Source organism: Calidris pugnax, unplaced genomic scaffold (genome assembly GCF_001431845.1).
Source record: "Calidris pugnax isolate Ruff unplaced genomic scaffold, ASM143184v1 scaffold57, whole genome shotgun sequence".
Lineage (NCBI taxonomy): Eukaryota > Metazoa > Chordata > Aves > Charadriiformes > Scolopacidae > Calidris > Calidris pugnax.
This window is the reverse complement of record NW_015090813.1, coordinates 37,055-60,274: the sequence shown is the minus strand read 5'-3', so window position 1 is coordinate 60,274 and position 23,220 is coordinate 37,055. Positions and strand designations below refer to the sequence as shown.

At 46.2% G+C, this 23,220-nt stretch overlaps 1 protein-coding gene across 1 annotated transcript in view; it reads left to right on the top strand.

Annotated features, from left to right (window-relative positions):
* Positions 1-20,678, top strand: part of NHSL1 (NHS like 1) — a 211,873-nt gene extending 191,195 nt beyond the window's left edge. The window contains exons 6-9 of the mRNA XM_014939547.1: positions 8,850-12,638; positions 12,710-13,267; positions 13,913-14,042; positions 18,245-20,678. Of these exons, the coding sequence (XP_014795033.1) occupies positions 8,850-12,638; positions 12,710-13,267; positions 13,913-14,042; positions 18,245-18,968 (5,201 nt within the window). The 3' untranslated portion in view covers positions 18,969-20,678. The remainder of the gene's footprint in view (positions 1-8,849; positions 12,639-12,709; positions 13,268-13,912; positions 14,043-18,244) is intronic.
* The last annotated feature ends 2,542 nt before the right edge of the window (positions 20,679-23,220 follow it).

The following is a 23,220-nucleotide window of genomic DNA, read 5'->3' as shown; positions in this document are numbered from 1 at the left end:
TGATCTCCATAAGTTTTACTACCTTGCATTTTGCATCTCTTTCTTTTTTAATTATGTTTTCAGTCTTATGTTCTAGATTTTTCAGAAACGGAAGCAAAAATACGTAAATTGTTTGGATGGCTTTGAAATGAGCTAGAGGGGCAGGTGTAGAGAAAGATGAGAAACGAGCAAGTACAAGAGCAGTCAGTGAGTGGAACTGTGCTCCTTCAGCATCTGTAATGAAACATGTCCTGCCACGTGAATCCTCTGCCTCAGGAAAGAAAATTCACTTGCCTTAGCCCTGTCAGGCTGGCTAAAGTTAGGTAGCTTTATATTTCGTTGCCTTTGGATCTCACATAATGATTTTATTTCTGACTGCTGCTCTGAGAGTTGTCCAGAGCTGCCAGGGGTCTTTGTCCAGCTCTTCTTGTGAGATGGATGCTGTTTTGTGCTTGCTATAGGGAACTCCTCCTCATCGTGTGGGTTCCCTTCTTCCCTCTTCACTGTCCATAATGGGCCTTGCCACCTTGGCAGGAGACACTTTCCAGACCTGGAGTCCTCCTGGAGGTCAAAATTTGAATTTGGTATTTCCTAAGAGAGAACGACACATTTATCAGCCTGGCAATCAAGTATAAGCAAGCTTGAGAGTTAAATAAAATAGATTTGTTCTAATCAAAGAAAGATCAAAGCTGGAGACAAAGCTACATAAAACATAATACTGAATTATTCTTAACAAAAGATTCCCTCCTGTTATTTTAGGTCTCTCTGAGGCTAATCACTCACCTACCATGTTTACAGCTGGTCTGAGGAATAGTAGAGAGAACCTTCATCCTCTCTTATCTCTTCAGAATGAATACTTTTTACATTCCCTTCTTCTATTTTAAACTAAATCGCTTTGCTCTTTGTCCAGAGCTCAGATTAAATGACTTGTGCTCCTTAAAGACGCTTGTGCTGCTTAAATGCAAAACTGATACTGATGAAACGCTTGTGCTGCTTAAATGCAAAACTGATACAGGACATCTCTTCAACTGTTCATTTTTGGGGTTGTTCCAGTGGTCTTGAGTCCAGTGTGGTGTTGTGAAAAAGATACACATACCAAGGTAATAGTTTTCGACAGAGATTATCTTTGACATGTGTAGGACCTACCTCAAGGGCAGATAGTGGAGAAAAGCAGAGCAAAGAAGAACGTTTTGTCCCACTTGTTATAATAGTTTTCGACAGAGATTATCTTTGACACGTGTAGGACCTACCTCGAGGGCAGATAGTGGAGAACATTTTGTCCCACACTACCATTTGTCACTTGTTTGGGTTCCCAATGCTCTCCCAGGCACGTGGAGTTTGAAACGGGTGACAACAGTACTTGAGTGGAGAATGCTTCCTGCCAGCAGCACTTCCAAAACTTCAAGGTTATGGTTGTGACCACTTCGGACAAGCTTTAATGCTTGAAAACGTCGACTGTAGTTTGCCTGGTGGAATAAACGGAGAACGCAGTTGGCATCTACCTTAAAAAGAATTCTTCAACTGGTATCTTAAAAGAAGTTTGTGACTTTTGCCAGTCTGTTTTGCTAAGGGTGACAGGTTTTATGGTCTTGATTTCGGTCTTTCATCTCTGGGCTGAGCCCATTTCATGTTGCATGGCTTGAAGGTTTTCCTTGGCTCCTGTTTCAAGTTGCGGAAACGTGAGGGCTGGCAGTATCTCACTGCAGGAGCTCTCTCTGGGACAGTTCCCTGGCCCACGACCAGCAGGCACATAGGGCTTCAGCCATCTGCCCTACAGTGGAAGCTGTCTGAGGAGCTTCACGTTGCTTCTGTGGTGGTTGTATGTTGTCCAGACAGCAAAATGTATGCCAGGAAATGGCAGGATCCATCCTGTTGGTGTGTTGCTGTCCATCGCTAGAAACAAAGTGTGCTTGAAAAGAGAATTGTTATCAGTGTCTTCATCTTACAGGTGGGGAAAGCAGTCACGCCGCAGTGAGGTGACTTAGCCAAAGTCACCCACCAGGCCACTGGCAAGGCTGGGGATAAATTAAGTCTTCCCCCATCCTTGCTCAGTGCTCTCTCTGCCTTTTCTCCCCTGTCACTCCCCAAATATTTCTGTAGCGCTCCGTTCCCTGTTTCTCTTACGCTGTCCCAAAACAAACAACGAGTTGTTTTAAAACATTCCACAGTTCATTTGATCGGAACAAGGATCCGGACTAAACTCCAAATCAAGCAATCGCATTGTGCCTATTGACATTCTCCCTGTGGTTTCAGCTGAATAAATCTCTTTGTTTCTCCCCTAAAGCATTGCTGCGAATGGCTACAATATTTACACAAAGATTAAAATCCCTTGGTAGACCAAAGTTGCTGTGCGCAGGCTAAATAACCAACACATACAGCAGATTCTTGTTACCTCTTGTTTATCCTTCAGAAGGAAGCAGAAACTTGAGAGAACCTCAAAGCTTCAACCAAGCTTGAACTATTTTCCTTTCTTGAGAGAGAGCCTCGAAGAGCTTCTGCCGGGGCCAAGCTGCTGAGGTTCTCCCCTGGCTCCTTTGGAAGGAAAAAGACCAAAAAGAAGAGAGAGCCCACGCTGAAAGGCCTGCAGTGACAGGATGAGGGGCAATGGCTTCAAGCTGGAGGGGAACAGATTTAGACTGGAGAATAGGAGAGGGGTCTTCACTGTGAGGGTGGTGGAGCACTGGAACAGGTTGCCCAGGGAGGTGGTTGAGGCCCCATCCCTGGAGATATTCAAGGAGAGGCTCAACGAGGCCCTGGGCAACCTGGTCTAGTTGGGGGTGTCCCTGCTGACTGCGGGGAGGTCGGGCTAGATGACCTTTGGAGGTCCCTTCCGGCCTGGGCAATTCTATGATTGTTGGCCTGAGTTCAGCGGTACCGTGGTACCCTCATAGAATTTAGCCCAACGTGCTGCGAGGAGTCATTAACTGCACCCATGAGGCATGTTCTGGAAGTATCTTCAGGAATGGGAATGTCTAAGCACTGTAATACTGCCGTGTTTTCATAGGTGTCCTCCAGCGATGAACTGGTCTTTCTGAGGAACCTAGAAACTTCCACATAAAAAGTGCTGCGTAAATAAAATGTGATGTGATAGGATGTGATGGGATTCTGAGACACAATAAGAATACGAGATGCCGACCAGTTTAGAGATGATAGTCATTTTCTGGTCAATTTTTTTTTTACCAGCAGGACCCTCACAGTACTATTTAGCAAAGTAGGAGGAGAAGGCAAAGTGCTCTTCTCTGCGCCAAACACAGCAATGAGAAAATGAGTTTTGCATAGCTCTGAATTACCTTCATTGTCTTCCAGAACATAAACATTGTACATATATATATGTTTAGTGGAGTCAGTGTTGGATCAAAACTGCAGAAAGGGCAAGAAGCCAGGAAATGACGTTTTACTTCCAAGTTTCTGTGCTCACAGTTTCTCTGCTTTATGTTCCCGTTATCCATTGCCTCTAACTTCTTCAGATGGTACCTTGTAACTTCTTCAGATGGTACCTTGTATGCGAACAGGTGTTCTCCCCTCAGGCAAGAAGATGATTCCCAAACAGAAGTTTGGTAGAGATGAGCAGCTCTCTGGGAGAACCTGTTGGAGGCTCCTGGTTATCTTCTGCTTCCTTCATGCTTTCCAACTCTCCAGATGAAATAAAGGCAGCAAAGTGCCTTCACGTTTCCATAGTCGCTTCTCTGTGTCACTGCTCTGGGGTTTGGCTCAGACTGGCTTTCTTTTTGTGAAGGTACCAAGTTACCTGGTTGTGAATATTTCTCCAGAGCTCTGCACTGGTTTAGTGCCAGGCACCGATGGACAGCTTCTGGTGTCCTGGACTCCCTCACTGTCCTGCAGGAGGAGCTGCTTTTCTTCAGCTTATTTCCCTGCCTCCCATTTTCAGTAGCTGACTAGGACCTTCTGTCGCTCATCAGGATGGATGTGACTGACACCTGAAGAGTCAGTCCCCTCATGTGATTTCCGGTGGCACATCTCAGACCCCCTGTTGGTACCAGCTGGTGTCCCAGGTATCATTTGGGACTGTTGAAGCTTCTCCTTTGACATGTCTTGGAGGAAACAATTCCATCTCAGCAACATGGGAGCACATAAATCCATCTGATCTTTGGGAACTCAGCTGTTCTACTGAAGTCTGCTCTTAATTGAGATTCTTTTCCAGTTAGTCCCTTTGGCTCTTCAAGTTACAAGGTCCCACAGTTAAGAAGAGTCCTAGATATCCAGTGGTCCTGCAGAAGTACCATGCAAAGACCCAACTGTTCAAGCCAAGTAGTAATTCTTCAAGTTGCAACTTCAACAGTCTGGAGAGAATATCTCTCTTTCAGAGTTATTGTACCTTTTAACTAATACTGGTTTTGTAGCTGTAGTTTTTCAACATTGTGTGTTTCCAGCACAATCCATCCGGAGATCAGGGTGTTCCAAAGTACGTAGCATCTGCTTTTTGATAACGGGGGATGGAAGACAGTGACACCAGGAATACAATCTTTACAATATAATCTTTACTAGAGGTTCTTCAGTTAGGGAAACGAACAGAATCAAGAAAACTTAAATTCCCTATATTTTTATCAAAATTCTCCCTTTCAGGGTGGCAGTGATATACACAAGGATTCAGGATATTTTTTAGCTGGCAGTAGAGTATCGCAGAATTCTGTGCAATATTTTTCTCCCCTCTGAGAGATTACAGATGCTTCATGGAGCACAGTGAAAATGCCTTAAATTTATCATAAGCCCGATGTACTTGTCTGTTTCTCGTTGGGTGTCTGTTAAAAGTAATTTGGTGTGTAAGTCCTAAGGTGAAATAGGTGAAAAATCACCTACTGGGGGGTTGGACTAGATGATCTCCAGGGGTCCCTTCCAACCCCATATCATTCTGTGCTTCTGTGAAAAATCTCTGGGTTTTTTTTATAACACTGGAAGTTGTGTTGCCTGCACGGTGACTTGGCCACCAGGTTTGGAGGAGGATTGCTTGGTGGGGCATGAGTAGAAGGCGAAGGCAACAAATCTCAGGAATGTGCCTGTGGCACAAGAGGCAAGTGCTTATGGGAGAAATGATTAGTCAGAAGAAGTTTGGGAAGAGACATTGCTTCTGTACACTAGTTGAAACAAGTGTGTTCTTTGTGATATCAACACACCTACTTTTGATCCTCTCAAATCCTCCATTTTCTATGCTCGTTTCAATGCAGAGGACCTTTTTGCTCATTCTCTGCAGCAAGTTGTTGGGGCCACCAGATCAGCCAGAGTCACAGGGAGTCTTCTAGTAGCCAGTACCTGGCCTTAGGTGTTACGTGCAGACGCTTTTTTCCATCAGGTTTGCAGTCAGTCTCAGTCCCTGTCAGCTCTAACGAGCGACACCAGTAACTACCAGTCAGGGAAAACTGGTGTAACCAGTATGTGCCCATTTTGGATCAAGCGCTTGGAGCTAAGGTGTGTGTTTGGAACATCATCTCTGTGCTTCCATCCAAGAGATGTTAAATATGCTGCATGTTTCACTGGTTCCAGATTGTGGGTGTTCTTTACTTGCTGCTGGAGTCCACGCTGAACAAGGGCGTTAGGGAAGAGCATTTGTCCTAAGAGATGCTTCCAGCATAGCAAGAAGTAGGGTAATAAAGATGAAAGAAGTCTAGATACATGTCTCCTGTGGTGGACGTAGCACTGGCTGCTGGGCTGCTGGACACAGCATCATATAAAATGCAGACAAGATGACTGTTAATTACTTTCAGCCACATTGCAGCCACTTTTAACTTCATAATGTTCAGCATCTGTAACCTGATGTCCAGTTCTGCAATATTTGTTGCTGCTCAGGCATCCCCCCTGCAGTTAGATGGACTCAGGGATGGTGATCTTGAAAAGCTCTGATTCAGTTCCAGAATTTTGGTGTCGCAGAAATCTTGTAACTTCTGCCCACTATTTATTTAAGTAGAGGTCTTCTGAGAGATGTAGAGTTTTCAGTGCGATGCCAATTAAAGGTTTGAGCTTGTTAGGTCCCGGGTTCTCAGAGTTATCCCTTAGAGTTGGGTGGTTCATGTTCTAGCTGCACTACCAACAAAACAGGTCTGATTTTAAGGATTTGGGAAAACCCTTGCTTTTCAGAGTTACTCTGGAAGCGAGTGAGGGTCTTACAGTGCAGTTGTAAATTGGAAACAAAATACTCCTCCTTACCCTCCTCTGAATTCCATCAAAATCTTAAAACCCTCAACATTTTAAGAGAATCCCTGAATCTTAAATGTTCCTTTGGTTAGGTTTTTTGGAACCGTTTTCCCAGCAGATTTCTCTTGTCCCTCTTCAGAAAGTGGAACTATAAAAAGAGCAATTGCTGTCCTACAAAAGGCAAATAAATCCTCTCAGCTTTGCGTGAGATTGGGATGTAAAGCCAAAACCAAAACTGAAGTAATTTCAGAGTATGCTCCTTTCCTACAAAAAGTACTTAAAACCTCAAAATGTGTTCTTCTAATAGCATCAGCCATGAGGAGACCCTTCCCTCACCAAATCCCATATGATGATTGAAGGATCAGTACTACAGTAGCCCTGTGGTTTGCTGCTGTCGAGTTGATTGATGCAGTTTCCATGAGCGTAATAGACTGGACCCAAAGTTATATCTGTTTTAATAACAAACATAAACAACGTAGCCTCCTGCAGTTCTTCTCTCCTGGTTTGGGAAGGAGGAAAGGGGAGGTTAGGAAGCCCAGCGCTGTCCTGCTTTGCCATCTACCTTCCCCAGCAGTAGCCTTTTAAACAAGCATAAACTGTCCCGTGTGCTTTATGCTGCTTGTGGAGTGGATTTGGCTTCCTTTGGGCATAGAAACTTAACTGCAAACTGGAACAGGGTGCTCTCAGCCACAGGTCAGTGTGTGATGGCCTTAGATACTTGCTGTAGCGCTGACAGCTTCCTTCTCCACCAGCCCCATCCTCTGTCTCGTGTGTGTACATTTCATAGAAGTAGAAAGAAGAAAAATACCCCATCTTCTTGGTTATTGATACAACTTAATAAGCAGATTTTTACTACCGGCTATTTTAATTGGCAAACAGTTGTTATCAGTGATGTCACGGTTTCCAGAAACATTCATGATGTCTGCTTTGATGTTTTTTCTCTCTCTTAACCTGATTCTATTGAGAAAATACACATTGGAAAGCAGAATTTATTTTTCTTACTGTACAGTTCTTAATAACTGCCTACAGAATATGCAAATACCTCTCTTGGTTGGCTGCAGGAGTCCATCTGTTCTGACAGTATCTCATCTCAGATTATCCAAGATGTTTGTCAGCATCCAAGCATGGAGCTTCGCTGCTAAACCTCGACCAGGAGCAGAAAGAGCCTACATTTTCATGAGAGCGAGAGAGAGAATCGATGTTTGTCAGCATCCAAGCATGGAGCTTCGCTGCTAAACCTCGACCAGGAGCAGAAAGAGCCTACATTTTCATGAGAGAGAATCCACACAAAGCAAACTAAATAGGCTTCAAGCTGCTAAAAGACTACTTGTGTGCCTGGGGAAAAGAAGTAAACAGTCTTTTTGTGTGTGCTGCTTTCACTGGAGCCTTTTCAGAGCTCTCTTTTCCTTCTCCTAAATGCCTCTTTTGCCTGCCAAGAATAAGGATAATTAAATGTCCTTTAAGTGGCGGTTAAAGCTGCATGAGAAGAATACCTATCCTCCCCATCTAGGTCCCTGCAGTAGATAGGAAAGGAAAGGAGAACAGTCCTATCAGGCGTGTTACTTCATGGCTCCTGAGAGTAGCTTTAAGGCAGAGACTTGAAATAACTGATTTTCCCCCCGCAGCGACATATGCAGCATCCTCACCAGCCTCTCGGGCAGCACGCCTGCCTCTCCTTCTGCTATTTATACAGTCGTGCCACTGAATCGAGAAGCAACAGCCTCACACAGACCCATTTTAAGGCAGTGCTCTGGTTTGTGATTTTTGAAAGGCAGCTACCAATAAAAATGTAAATTTAAAAGAACCCTAAGAGTCCTTTCGGCTGGCCCAGTGATAACTGTATTTTGAACGGATGGTTTTCAATTGTCCTCAAAGTTTCCTTTACTGCCAATAGATGGTTATTACTTAATTTTAAAAAAATACAGTTATTTTTTATTTCCTGTCGGTGCTGAGGATGAGACGACCATCAGTAGTAGCTGTTTCTTTTGCCCGCTTCTTGGAGTTTTGCCTTCATGACAAATAGAAAGTCATTGTGTGGAGAAATGTTATCGAATGGCTTTCTTTGCAGTGTGGGATAATGTCTTTGTATAAATGCTGTTAGAGTAAACGTAGTATTTTGTGGTAAAACAATGCACGTTTCCACGTGTTAGTCTCCTTTCAGATGAACTGCAAGACTCAGAGAGCTATCTGTGTCTCCGGAATTTATTTTTTTTTTTCCTGAAGTGTAATGCTTTTAAAAAGCAGATCTGATTATTCACGTTAGTCTCCGCGTTTCCTTCCCCTTTTTCTTTATTGCACGAGGAGGCATTAGCATGGAAACACACTTTGCCTTTCTCAGGCTTTTGTCTGTTCCTGCTGCTTTGCCTACTGGAAGTCAAACAGTGCGACTTGGTTTCTGACATAACTGATTACTATGGAAATTATTACCATGTCATAAACAGCGGATTTCACGTGTCGAATGTGCGGCAGGAACGCAGATGATCCAGTAAGGAGAAGGTTCCTGGTAATAAGGAAAAAGGGAAGAGAAAATGCAGAAAAGACACAATGCCTGTGCAAAATCCATTGTTGCAGATTCTTTTCCACAAGGCATAACCTTCAAGAGCGTGGGGATCAGCCAGTTTGGCTGGGGTGGGTTTTTTTTTGTGTGTGTGTTTTTAACTGAGTAAGAAGATAAATGTGCGTTTGCGCCGCAAGGAATAATTATTTTATTTTGACTCCAGCAGTTGGCAGTGGCCAAAGTGATTTCCGAGGGCATTCCATGTATGTCCCGGATCACTGCTCCACGCTGGGGAGACTGGACAGCTATCGCTCCGCCATGCAGCGCTCCGAAACCAAGGACACCAGCTGCCAGACGGAGGAAATCAAAGTTGTGCCCCCTTCAATGAGGAGGATACGGGCGCAGAAAGGACAAGGCATCGCAGCCCAGATGTCTCAGTTCTCCAGCTCCTCTGGAAACATGTCGGTGATGAGCGATTCCGCCGCCGTGATATTTGCTTCACGCCAAAATAGCGACATGGGGTTTCACAGCTTGCCTCGGGCCGGTGCCAGGGTGTCTCTGCACTCCCTAGAGCAGACCCAGAGCATCTCTAGGCAGGCAGAAGACATGGCTGGCACTTTACCCCACCAGCTAAGTAAATTGCAAGTGGATGAGAATGTTGTGCACCTGAGGAATAACCCCACCACGGGGACCCTGTCGAGGCCAAAGTCTCAAGAGGTGAGAAGCTACGAGAGCGAAAAGTCCGCCGGCCCAGCGTGCGTGGTCTCTCCTCATGCCACCTACTCAACCAGCATCATCCCCAACGCCACGCTGTCGTCCTCCTCAGAAGTTATTGTAATTCACACTGCCCAGAGCCTTGGATCGTTGGACAGCAAAAGTACCAGCTCCTCTGCCTACCCAAAGCCAAGGGACAATCCTGTGGCCAGCGGTGCAGTAAGTGGGAAGGAAGATCACCATTCCTCAAGCGGTAACTGGAGCGAGAGCAGCTCCACGCGTCACTCACAGACCTCAGATACCATCCCATCCAACGCTGCCATGATACTTTCTCTTGGTGACTCCGCCGTCTCTCTTAGCACTCCTGGAAACCCAGAGGCTGGGTCTCAAAGCGGGAGCTACAGCTGCAGGAACAATCTGGCTTTGCCAAACCCTTCCCAGGACAGCAGCGATGGTAGGAGTGAATCCAGCTACTCTGGGGAGCGAGCCCAAGCAGCGGCCACCAGCGCAGAGCATTGGCTCTACAAGTCTGCAGAAAACAACGAGACTCCTTCACGCAAGGTGGTTTGTACCCCACCGGGCTGTGCCACTCCAGGGAGCAACCTGAGCAGCAGCAGCTTGGAGAGGACTTCGGTCAGGGACGATTCTGCTTCTCTCTATTCTGTGGACCACGATGGTTATTACAGTTCCATGCATACGGACTCCGGGCTGAAGTCAGACGTGCCGTGCAATAGCACGAATGGCTTTGGGAACCCCAGAGACAGCGTGATAAACGTCTTTGAAGGAAAGGAGAAGAAACATCAGGATGACCAGTCAGGCCAAGGTGACAAATCCCTCGCAAGAAACATCTCTCTGAAAAAGGCAAAGAAGCCGCCTTTGCCACCATCCAGAACAGACTCGCTCCGGAGGGTGCCCAAGAAGAAAGCCCAGTCCAACGGGCAGGTACTCGATGAAACCCTCATCGCCACCCTCCAGCACTCTCTGCAGTTGAACCTCAAGTGCAAGAACGGCAGCTCCCCTTCCCAGAGCCCCTGCAGCGATTACGAGGATCCCTGGGTGCTGCGCTCCCGCAGCCAGAGCTCGGTCAGCGCCAGCAGCAGCATGATGTCCACCACGGCTCCAAACCTCTACTCCATCTGCACCGTCACTCCCTCTCAGAGCGAAACCAGCAGCATCAAGTCGGAGTACGCTGACCAGTGGGGCTACTACAGCGACTACGCGGCGGTGGCGGATGACCAGGTGAAGTCCCCCGTGACCCCTTCCGCCAGCACGTCGTCTGCTCTCAGCGATTACAGCGGGAGCCACTTCAGTGATGGCTCAAGGGCTTCTGTGCCACAAGTGCCCACTGGACTGGCCAAACCAAAGAGTGCTTCTCCGGAGAAATCCCACCGAGTCACATCGCCGTCGAGTGGGTACTCCAGCCAGTCCAACACACCCACTGCGCTTACTCCAGTGCCTGTGCTTTTAAAATCCTCATCCTCGGGAAATGGGAAATCCAAGCTGAAGCCTAAAGTGCCTGAGAGGAAATCCTCTCTTCTGTCTTCAGTCTCCATGTCTTCATCCTCCCCTCCTCCAGCAGAAGTCATGGACCTGTCACCATTGCCAGCCTCTCCCACCTTCCCCCCTCCTCCGCCAGAAGCTGATGTAAGTTCTTCCTTTGCCCAGACTGTCCCATGGTTTCCACAAGAAGCCTCCATCGGTTCGTTCGCTTCCCCGGTTCTCCCTCCTTCTACTTTCCCCTTAGCTGTCCCGCCACCAGCACCACCTCTGGATCCCAAACTAACAAAAGGTGCAACGATACACCCACAGTATTCTTTTAAAAAGCGTGGTAACCAGGAAGATGCTTGCTACAGCCCAGCGAAACAGCCACTCAACAAGCAAGACGCATCGAGACCCGTGATGCCCTTAGTAACTACCAAAGCTTTGCAAATGGTGCAGCTGAGGTCTGTGAGAAAAGCCACGGAAGGTGAGCCATCACCTGAATCTGCTTCTGAAAGCCTCTCTCAGGAAAAGGGTACTGTCAATTCCTCCTCGCAGCCTTCCCTGAAGCCATCTCTCTCACTGAGACTCAGTCACAGCTTCAGCGAAGAGGAAATGAAAACTCAAGGTACTTCATTTAAAAACTCAGTTCAGACCCTGGCTCGGGGCTCTCCTCTCGTTCTCTCTGATGATGTACCTGCACTTGAGAGCCATCAAAAGCCTGCGAGCGCGGTAGGTCTGAACAAGTCTTTGGAAGCTGCTTCGCTGGGGACACCTACTGAAGACACACCTGAGTCCCCAGGGCAGGGCGAAGACCTCCGTGCTTCTGGCACGTCACCTCAGGGGTCACCAGCATCCCCCGACAAGGCTCAGGTTGTATTGCTGAGCAAGAAGCCACCTCCTATTTCCAAGAAACCCAAACTGTTCCTCGTCGTGCCACCTCCACAATTAGATCTTGCGGCAGCGGAGAAAATAGCCGAAGGGGGTGATCCTGCCAGAAGTACATCGAGCCCAACGAAGAGAGAGGCTGTGCTCGCACACTGCAAGGAGGCGAGGAACTGTCTTACAGATGGACTCAGTTCTGGCGAGATGGACTCTGGCAGCCTGGTTCCTGAGGGAGGAGGAGCTGCCGGATTCACCTTCTCGGAGCCAGCGGGAGCTCCTGCCTTTGTGGTACAGCCTGCTGCATCACCAGTGCAAGAAGAAGCCAGGCAGGAGGAGCAGCCTGCCTTTGATGAAGGAAGCAGCTCGGGCAGCAGCCAGGACGGCGGCAGTAACGCCGACGGGCACCTGTCTCAGGAGAACGAAAGTGGTGAGTCTCCTTTCTCCTGCGAGGAGGCGAGGAACTGTCTTACAGATGGACTCAGCTCTGGCGAGATGGACTCTGGCAGCCTGGTTCCTGAGGGAGGAGGAGCTGCCGGATTCACCTTCTCGGAGCCAGCGGGAGCTCCTGCCTTTGTGGTACAGCCTGCTGCATCACCAGCTCAAGAAGAAGCAGCCAGGCAGGAGGAGCAGCCTGCCTTTGATGAAGGAAGCAGCTCGGGCAGCAGCCAGGACGGCGGCAGTAACGCCGACGGGCACCTGTCTCAGGAGAACGAAAGTGGTGAGTCTCCTTTCTCCAGCTTTTCTTCTTCTTCGAAATCCTCATCCTCGGGAAATGGGAAATCCAAGCTGAAGCCTAAAGTGCCTGAGAGGAAATCCTCTCTTCTGTCTTCAGTCTCCATGTCTTCATCCTCCACTTCTCTTTCTTCGAATACATCTACTGAAGGGAGCGTGAGCGTGAAGAAACTGGACCCCACCCTGAGCTCTCCTGTGGATTCTGGTGGGTCCCCTCCACCACCTCCTCTTCCGACACCTCCTCCCCATTGCCCTGAACTTTCCCCCCCGCCGAAGCTGCTTCGCTGGGGACACCTACTGAAGACACACCTGAGTCCCCAGGGCAGGGCGAAGACCTCCGTGCTTCTGGCACGTCACCTCAGGGGTCACCAGCATCCCCCGACAAGGCTCAGGTTGTATTGCTGAGCAAGAAGCCACCTCCTATTTCCAAGAAACCCAAACTGTTCCTCGTCGTGCCACCTCCACAATTAGATCTTGCGGCAGCGGAGAAAATAGCCGAAGGGGGTGATCCTGCCAGAAGTACATCGAGCCCAACGAAGAGAGAGGCTGTGCTCGCACACTGCAAGGAGGCGAGGAACTGTCTTACAGATGGACTCAGCTCTGGCGAGATGGACTCTGGCAGCCTGGTTCCTGAGGGAGGAGGAGCTGCCGGATTCACCTTCTCGGAGCCAGCGGGAGCTCCTGCCTTTGTGGTACAGCCTGCTGCATCACCAGCTCAAGAAGAAGCAGCCAGGCAGGAGGAGCAGCCTGCCTTTGATGAAGGAAGCAGCTCGGGCAGCAGCCAGGACGGCGGCAGTAACGCCGACGGGCACCTGTCTCAGGAGAACGAAAGTGGTGAGTCTCCTTTCTCCAGCTTTTCTTCTTCTTCGGATGCAGCAGTAGCTATTTTAAAGGAGCTGGGGAGTGGGAATAGCAATCCTGGCATTTGGGTGGGCTTGTGAAACCATCAGAGGAGACAGAGAGGAAGAGAGGAAAGGCTGGGGAGTGGGAATAGCAATCCTGGCATTCGGGTGGGCTTCTGAAACCATCAGAGGAGACGGAGAGGAAGAGAGGAAAGAGCCTCTTGCAACAGTTAAAACTAAAAAGCCTAAAGAAAGTTGCAGGGATCAGATTAATACTTAATGAGATTTCTTATCGTTCCTCTCTGACTTCTCATTATTGCAGACGTGGCAAGAAAATGACGGTTTATTCAACTGTGCATGAAAACAGGCTATGAAAAGGTGGTTAGTGATTTTGACTTTGCATTTTAGTGGAAACTACCAATTTTTTTCCAGCTCTGTTCTCCTCCCGTGTGTGAGAGCGAGCGCAGGCGTGCGGGGCACTGCATTTCCCCAGGCAGGCAGCCCTCCGAGCTCAGGGTAGTGCTCCCTCTGTGTCTGGGGTGCTGTGCCTCAGGGGCAGCCAGGGCTGGTTTCAGGATGAGGTGCCTGGTGGGTTCCTGTGATGTCCTGACGGGTGTTGTCCATTCTCCCCACGCAGTGGAGGTGTTGGAGGCAGAGGCAGCAAACAGCACCTTCCTGCCCGGCAATGGTTATGGGGAGGAGACGGACGGAGTGGCCACACCAGCGAGACCAAGGACTACTGAGGATCTTTTTGCAGCCATTCACAGGTACTGCAGAAATTGCCCTTCCCGTGCAGTCCAGGTCCGGTAGTTCCTTCAAAAATTAATGTAATGCTGTTTTACTCAAACACCCAATTACAACAGGCACTGCTTTAACAGAAAGCACGCGTTTCTCAACTTTCTACTAAAGCTATATGTGAAAAAGATAAGGAAAAGAACTTGTGTTTTATTGTTTTACAGATAGATTGAATCCATTCTGAACTAAAAGCCTACCAGATTAAATCAATATAGATGATATGATACACCTTCCTGCCCGGCAATGGTTATGGGGAGGAGACGGACGGAGTGGCCACACCAGCGAGACCAAGGACTACTGAGGATCTTTTTGCAGCCATTCACAGGTACTGCAGAAATTGCCCTTCCCGTGCAGTCCAGGTCCGGTAGTTCCTTCAAAAATTAATGTAATGCTGTTTTACTCAAACACCCAATTACAACAGGCACTGCTTTAACAGAAAGCACGCGTTTCTCAACTTTCTACTAAAGCTATATGTGAAAAAGATAAGGAAAAGAACTTGTGTTTTATTGTTTTACAGATAGATTGAATCCATTCTGAACTAAAAGCCTACCAGATTAAATCAATGTAGATTATATTATCAATACCCTGCCCCTTAAAATACCGAGTTACGTCTAGTATTTATTGTACTGTTCTCAATCTGCCATATTAACTCTACTGTTGCTTTTTCTGTGTATCTTTTTGTTTTCATTCTCGTTCTTCTCCATTTCTTTTTACTCTCTCTTTTCCTCTTCGCTGCTTATATGGTGCAGTTTGGGACAGAGGCTCAACGCTAATGCTTCATGGCAAGCGTGGCTGAAACTGGCAAGTAACCCCACATGTCAGTCATATGGCAAAACATATGGCAAACGCTGGATTATAGTTTGCCATAATCCAGCTTGAGGTCGGGTGTTTTGTGTCAAACTGGTTCATGAATGAAACGTGCGATCCTTGGCTCTATGACGAATGACATTATTCATTTCCCTTAAAACCAAAAGCATCCTGAATAGGCAACTTAGATTATTTTTTTTTGGAGCTGCTCCCGTTAGGTTCTCAAAGAAAAGAAAAAGAAAAAAAAAGCTTAAAACCACAAAACTAAACGTGTGCACCATTTAAACAGTACACACAGCAGACCGTTACCACTCTCTGAATTACTGAGATTCCTTTTAGACTAGAACCCATGTAGTGGTAGTGCCATCTTGTGGCTTTGTCTTTTACTTCCAAAATTTAGAGGGGGCCGTCCCTTTTACCTGGGCACAGAAAAATGTGCTCGGCAGCATCTGAACAGGTTTATGTAGGTGCTTAATCAGCTTGTGTGCGAGTTATACGTCAGGAGTTCTGAGGGATGGAAAAGCCTGTTAGGAAAACGTGGCTGGGAGCTGGGAGACTGCAGCATTTGGAGTGCAACCGTGGGGTTTTTCAATTTTTTTTTGAAACAATCCTGTTTCAGATGTTACAAAAATTACATATATATACGATACTGGCTTTTTCCGACTCGGTCTGTAGGAGCTCTTCTAAAAATGGCCTGTTGCGTTCATGTGGCTCGCTGGGCCTGTGACAGAGCTGGGTTTAGAATGAAATAGTGTGGCCGGTGGTGGTTCTCCATCATCACGGATGCAGAGAGAGAGTGGATCCCTGTGTGTGTGCACATACGTGTCATTCCTGACTTTATGGGGAAATGGACAATGGAACTGGATGTGACATAGTTGAAACCGCTTGTTTTTAAGAAACCATTTGTTTTTAAGACCTTGCTTTTGCTGGCTTTAGACTCGAACCGCTATCTCCCTTGGTTGTTAATTAATAAAAAATGTTTTGGTTTCCCCCCCAACTATTTCTAAAAGAGAGCTGGGTTTAGAATGAAATAGTGTGGCCAGTGGTCGTTCTCCATCATCCCGGATGCAGATAGAGAGTGGATCCCTGTGTGTGTGCACATACGTGTCATTCCTGACTTTATGGGGAAATGGACAATGGAACTGGATGTGACATAGTTGAAACCGCTTGTTTTTAAGAAACCATTTGTTTTTAAGACCTTGCTTTTGCTGGCTTTAGACTCGAACCGCTATCTCCCTTGGTTGTTAATTAATAAAAAATGTTTTGGTTTCCCCCCCAACTATTTCTAAAAGGTATTATTTCAGTGATTGGCTCTCTTGAATATGTGCTTTGGAGTAAGACAAGAAATTTAGTGGTAAGGTATTATTTCAGTGATTGGCTCTCTTGAACATGTGCTTTGGAGTAAGACAAGAAATTTTGTGCGTTAAGGGCAGGAAGAACAATCCAAGTTTAAGTCACAGTTTTTGTTTGAATATATACCCTATCTCTGTCTGAAAAGCCACCAAAACCAAATTCGGTTCTTAAATTTTAAGTTTCTGCCATAATTCATACATGCTGAGAAGAGCTGGTTACGCGCTGACAGCAAACGGACCGCTCCGCGCTGCATTCCCAGTTTTACCCAATTAATTCCAGCCAGGCTAACGAACTCTTTCCCTGCAGATCTTTGCAATTGATTTTTACTTTGTGTTTGTTGGGAAGTTCATTTGGGTTTTGGCAGCAGTAGGAGCCCAGCACCTCAGTGTTTAAAGACACCTATAGGCAGCCAGAACCCTAATGAAGGGAGATCTTTCCCCTGTAACAAGTGCACACACCCGTTTGCGTAGAGACTCCCAGAGCACCCGAGCACCAGATTTGCACCACCAGATTAACTGTGGTGCTTTTACACAGTTAAATCCAGACAAGATCCTGATGTTTGCCACTGCTAAAGTTGTCACTTCATCCCTCTGCTATCTCCTGGTGTCCCTTCATGCTCAGGCTGGATGTCACTATTCCATTCTCCTTCCAGAAAGGCAGGTGGAGGCAGCAGCTGGAAATCCCAGCTGTTCGAGCTGCCTCGGGGTGGGTATCACAAGGGATATATCCATAAACTTCACCACTTCAGAGACAGGATCCCCCAAAATTCCTGGCAGAGCTCATGGCCCTATCTGCTGCTGCCAGCTGCTCAGCTGATGGGTTCTCTACTTTGTTTTTTGTTTGTTTTTGTTTTCTTAATTATCAGTAGGCTGCAAAGCATAAAGACATTTGAGCTGTCCTTGGCAAAGCCTCAAGGCCTTTAACGAAGTAGAGCTAAAGATCATGTTAAGTAGAATTTTATTAGGGGAACAGTCTGTATTGAGCACACGCTTGATAAAAATTAAGACAGAATTATAGCATGATAATCTTGTATTTGGAACAAGTCTGCTGACTTGTTTTAAACTTTGGCATATGTAAAATTAGCCTTTAAACAATCTTCTTAAATTAATTCTGTCAAAGAAGCAAATCAACTTTGCTACAGATACAGGGCATGTAATACTTCCTTTTCTCTAAGTTTTCTAATATCGTGAAAATGGGGCAGTTTCTACTTATTCCCAGTTCCGTTCTTGTTTTTTCATTTTGTTTTTGTTATCCCTGCACTTTACATGGAAATTAAAAAACACTCTGCCCTTTAGTATCAGGAGGTTGGTCTCTCCTTCATTTAGTTGAAGAGTTGCAATGACAGAGCACCAGCAGGACTGTGAATTTTGTCTCTGCATCTTAGTAAAAGCTGGAAAACTCATTTTTCACTATTCATTTAATTGGGGGGGGGGGTTGACTTTTTTTTTCCCAATCATTTCATCCAGAATGGTTCCATGTGGCTCACTTTACTTTATCTTAACCTCAGCAGCAGCGCATCGCAATATCCTTTCCTAAAGGGCACTTCTAATTCTCCAGAGAGCATCCAATGAAATAGTAAAACAAACCAACATACTCCAGATGACATTTTTAATCAAATCCCCAAACTAACCCACAAATGGCATTGAGTTTAATCATTAAAACACTGCATTAGCCTTAGCAGTTGAATACCGACTCCAGAAAGCCTGATTCACTAAATTCGCTAAAGTGTTTTGGCCATAAATATTGTCGGTTTTAGTAGTTTCATTGTTCCAGATTTGCAGAAAAAGAACTATAAATTTAGCTTATCCCTCCAATACCTGCGCTAATGCCTGTACAGTTTTGGTGGTGTCTTTCCTTTCGCTTTAGATTTAGCTTCCTTCTCCCTTCTCCCTCTCTCTGCTTTAGCTTCATCCATTGTCATCCCTCGAAGCCGAGATTAATTAGGGGAGGTAAAAAGTTTCATTTTTTGTCTGCTCCTCTTTTTTTTTTTTTTTTTGTTGTTTTTCAAACTCAGATCCAAAAGGAAAGTCCTTGGCCGTAAAGACTCGGAAGACGAGCGTACCCGCAACCATTCTCCGTCGCCCCCCGTAACTCCCACCGGTGCTTCCCCCACTTTGGCCACCCTCCGACAAGCCGGGTCCATCCAGAGGAGCGTCCGCAAGAGCAGCACCAGCAACGACAACTTCAAAGCCCTTCTGCTGAAGAAAGGGAGCCGTTGTGACACCAGCTCCCGCATGTCCGCCGCCGAGATGTTGAAGAACACGGACCCGCGGTTCCACCGACCGAAGGCGGAGGCTTCTCCGGACCTTTCCGACAGCCCCACCACCTGCTCGCCCAGCAAGAACAAACGGGCCCAGGAAGAGTGGGCCAAGAGCGAGGGCTTGATGCCAAGGAGCATGTCCTTCTCTGGAACCAGGTACGGACGGTCGCGAACCCCTCCCTCGGCGGCCAGCAGCAAGTACAACGTCCGCAACCGCATCCAGAGCAGCCCCATGACCGTCATTAGCGAAGGAGACGGGGAAGCGGTGGAGCAGTCGGAGGGCAGGGGCCGAAGGACTTCGGAAGAGCATCAGGAGAGGCAGCTGGATGTGTTTACCAGTGAGGAGATGGACATGAGTGACTTTCCGTACGCCGAGGAGGCAGGCTGCAAGGAGACCTTGGATCCAACCCACCTAGACTTAATGACTCAACCGGGTGCTTCAAGGAAGTATCTAAGCCCTTCAGCGGAAGAAAGTTAAAAAGGGGGTGACAAAAGGCGTTGGATATTAAAGTCTGGAAAATGACAGAGGACTAGATTCCAGAAGAAAGCCCAGACCAGGACAAGTTGACTTTGCTGAGCATTTATTCCATGAACTGCATGTGCGTGGTTAAATGCCAGAGCAAGGCTAGTCCTGCAGGGGTGGGGTGGGAGGGGAGGACAGGACTGCCTTGGAATGAGCGGTCTGCGGCTTCAAGAAAGTTAACACTTGCTTTTATTTTTATTTTTTTTTTGGTGTAAAGCCTTAGAAGTCCTCTTGGGGGAGGGGGGGAGTTTTCTCAGAGCCTGTTAGGGGTGTGAAGTTTTTCTGTTTTCTTGAGACTGCAATCGTGCAGGCAAAAAATGAGGAATAAGCCTGAAAAAAAAGAAGAAAAAAATTAAAAAAAAAAAGAGGAAGGGGAAGGCTCCCGTGGTACAAGCTGGACGTTTGCTTCCCAAAGCGTTGGAGTGAACGGTGCAGGGTAGGGAGGTGGGTGGTGAAGCAGAGAGAGGCAGGATGGGGGTGCGTTCACCTACGAGAAGGTGGTAGGGTTGGTGTTGGGGTGACATGGCTCATTACTGGGGGTGACATGGCTTTATTAATTACTGGAGCACGCCCCAGTGGCAGAAGAAGTGCGTCCTGCTGAAGCAATTAGGTCGCCAGGTTATGAATTGGTCCAGGGTGCTTTTTCTTTATATGATTAATTTTATTTTTTGTTTTTTTTTTCCTGAGGGAAAATGAAATGGGTAATTAAGGTGGGAAGGGGAGCTGAGTTTGATACCGCAGGACTAGCTGCTGTGCAGCCACACGCCCAGGGAAGTCCTCGTTTCCAAATAAACAGGCTCCCTGGACTCAAAAAAAGCAATTCTCTCAGAGAAGCGGAGCGGCTGGATGTGTGCGGGGAGGATGCGAGAGAGAAGCAGGAGAGGAACTGAGCAGCGAGCTTGCCCGAGTTGTGGGAAGGGTTAAAAAAACGTTTCTGGGTTAGAAAGCCACGTTTTTTTTTGGACTTTGAGAAGAACTTGCACTAGGGAGCTGTAGGTGGAGCTTGTCTTTTCAATATTGAAACCCGGGAGTTGTGTTTTGCCAGGAATCTTTCTCCCCGTTTGTCAAAATGGGAAGATGATTACTTTTCCATCACTTGAAATACAGATACTTGCTAACTTTTGGTTACCAAAGAATAAGTTACTTTTCCTTTTTGATTTGCCTGCAGTATTTCTCTTCTTTTTTTTTTTTTTTTTAACCTTAATAATTTAGCGAGGTTGGTTTTTATTGTATATTTTACAGATAATAAAAAACATTTAACGGTTTTCCAATTGTAAAGAAGACCATTAATTAAAACTTAAATATTGGCTGGAGTTCTTGGTTCTTAGTAGGAATGAAGCTTTTCATTTTTAAGAAGAATTTTGCATCTTTTGATGGCGTGCGCAGTTTTTTGTATTGTTTGTAAATATTGAAAGTTGTTAAAATATCTTTTGATCTCCCTACCTTAGAATTTATACATTTTTAGATTGCTTTTAAGAAGGAAAAGCACTCTTTGTAGATTATTTATTTTAGAGAAATATGCTTGTAATCTCTTTCTTCAATCCTTTCCTTGTTAGTAATGTAAATTTCAGGGGCCTTTGTTTTAACTCTTCCCGTCAGGAGAGGGGAATAGTGATGAAAATGCTGTGACTTTGCTTCAATAAAGAAAAAGGCTGCCAGTTGCCATATTGTCTTTTAAGTTGATTAAGAATCTCCTTCAAAAGATGTGTCCCGCGGCGTATGGCAACCCACCGAGTGCCACGAACCGTCCGTCCTGCTACTAAGTTCCAGTTCTCATTGCAAAATTAACTAATTGACTTTAGAGATGGCTAAAACGGACTTACAGTATCCATCCCATTTGGGCATCTTGATGCTGAGACTAAAAAAATTGAAATAACCCTAAGTTTTTTCCACAGTGTCATTTTGGGAGTGTTCCTGCTACTTCTCTCTTACTTGCATCCTGTCCCAGAGAAATGCCACGAACCGTCCGTCCTGCTACTAAGTTCCAGTTCTCATTGCAAAATTAACTAATTGACTTTAGAGACGGCTAAAGCGGATTTACAGTATCCATCCCATTTGGGCATCTCGATGCTGAGACTAAAAAAACTGAAATAACCCTAAGTTTTTTCCACAGTGTCATTTTGGGAGTGTTCCTGCTACTTCTCTCTTACTTGCATCCTGTCCCAGAGAACTAAAATTCTTGGAGAACCAGATTATAAGCAGAGGGGGTGAGTCATGAAATGAAGGGGAGAAGCTGCCTCCACTGGAAGGAGGGTGGGATTAACTGGTGCACAGCAAACTTTTTTGCCGTTTTTGCTTGCTAAATATAATTAACGAACCATTGGATTATATATATTTTTTTAAATTAAATTAATCTCAGGCTGGATATTAGGAAAAATTTTTTCACTGAAAGGGTTATCAGCCATTGGAATGGGCTGCCCAGGGAGGTGGTTGAAGCACCATCCCTGGAGGTGTTCAAAAGACAGGTTGATGTAGTGCTGGGAGGTATGGTTTAGTGATGGTGATGCTTCTTGTTTGTTGTGTGGGTGTCTATTTTTGTCAGTTGGGTTGACAGTTGGACAAGATGATCTTTAAGGTCCCTTCCAACCTAGAAGATTCTGTGATTCTGTGAAAACCTAAATGGATAGATCGTTTCAGGTATTATTAATATTGGTGTAGAACCTTCTGCTGAACATCTCGTGAGCGTTGCTTTGGTGCTTCTCCTGGAGCTGATGACAGGAAACAGAGCGCTGCGTCCTGTTCACAGCAAGGGATCTTCCCCTTCAAAGCTGTGTGTAAATGCTTAACCAGTCCTCATTCTCCTGGCAGGAAAATATTCAGACTTTGTTTTATCGTTTACAAGTGGGGAAAGCATCTAAGTAAAAAATCAGGGAGTTGGAGAAAATCTGCCTGTTGATTTTATGGGCTCTAAGAGGAATTTTTGGGAAGTTTATATATATATTTTTTTTATATATATATATATACACACGCCCCATCATGCCAATGCAGGTAAGGTGAGATTAAATTTAAATGCAGCACAGGCTGATTTCCTTCTCTCGCCACAGGTAACCTTGATGCTCATCTGAAAGCTACATCTGGTATAAGGTGAGTTTTGGGTTGAGGGCTAGGGTTTTTGGCTAGGGTTTGTTTAGCCCTCCTGGTGCTGCTACGTGACTACATTTTACACAGGGTAAGATGTAGTGAAATACATTAAATGTGCTGAAATAGGATCTTTATATTTATTTAGGCAACTGATGTAACTTCCTTCTGGAGATAGGAATCACCAGATCATCTCCTCGTTGCCATCACCTTCTGTGGCAGCAGCAGAATCGGTTGATAGCTCATTAGTAACACACAGAATTGGTTAATAGCTCCCTTTTCTCAGCAATACAATCCTTGGCCTGAGTTTCCACCACAAAACCTTAAGAGCGCGACAGCTTTAGGGTGTGTTTTCTGTACCAGCAGCAACTTCACTGTGTATGTAATTACGCTTAATTTTCTGTCACGCGTCCAGCTTTCAAAGTGACTTTCTTCCATTGTGAGCTTCCTCCGTAGGGAGGTTTTGCAGTTGCGGCTTTGTTGGTCAACAGGCAGCAACTTCACTGTGTATGTAATTACGCTGAGGAAAACATGCTTAATTTTCTGTCACGCGTCCAGCTTTCAAAGTGACTTTCTTCTGGTGTGAGCTTCCTCCATAGGGAGGTTTTGCAGTTGCAGCTTTGTTGGTCAACAAGTCAAGATAAAATTTAGCAAACCTGTGCTAAAGACATCCAGAGCGGTTGGAGAGGAGGAGAAATATGTAAACTTTGGCCATGGTGAAGAGAAAAAGGAGACTGTTGTCATCCTCGTGCTTAATGAATCAGGGCTTGTTCAGGGTTTACAGTTGGTTTACAGTTTGCCTCTGAAACAAGAATCATTATTGAAGCTCAATGTGAGGCTGATTTCTGGTTTTCCTTTTCTTGGACATGGTTTTCAGCTTCAGACTTTTCCTAAGAAAGGCAACGGAGCTGGTGAGGGGTCTGGAGCACAAGTCTTGTGAGGAGAGGCTGAGGGAGCTGGGGGTGTTCAGCCTGGAGAAAAGGAGGCTGGGGGGAGACCTTCTCGCTCTCTCCAACTCCCTGAAAGGAGGGTGTAGCCAGGGGGGGTCGGTCTCTGCTCCCAAGGAACAGGCCATGGGACAAGAGGAAACGACCTCAAGTTGCACCAGGGGAGGTTCAGATTGGAGATT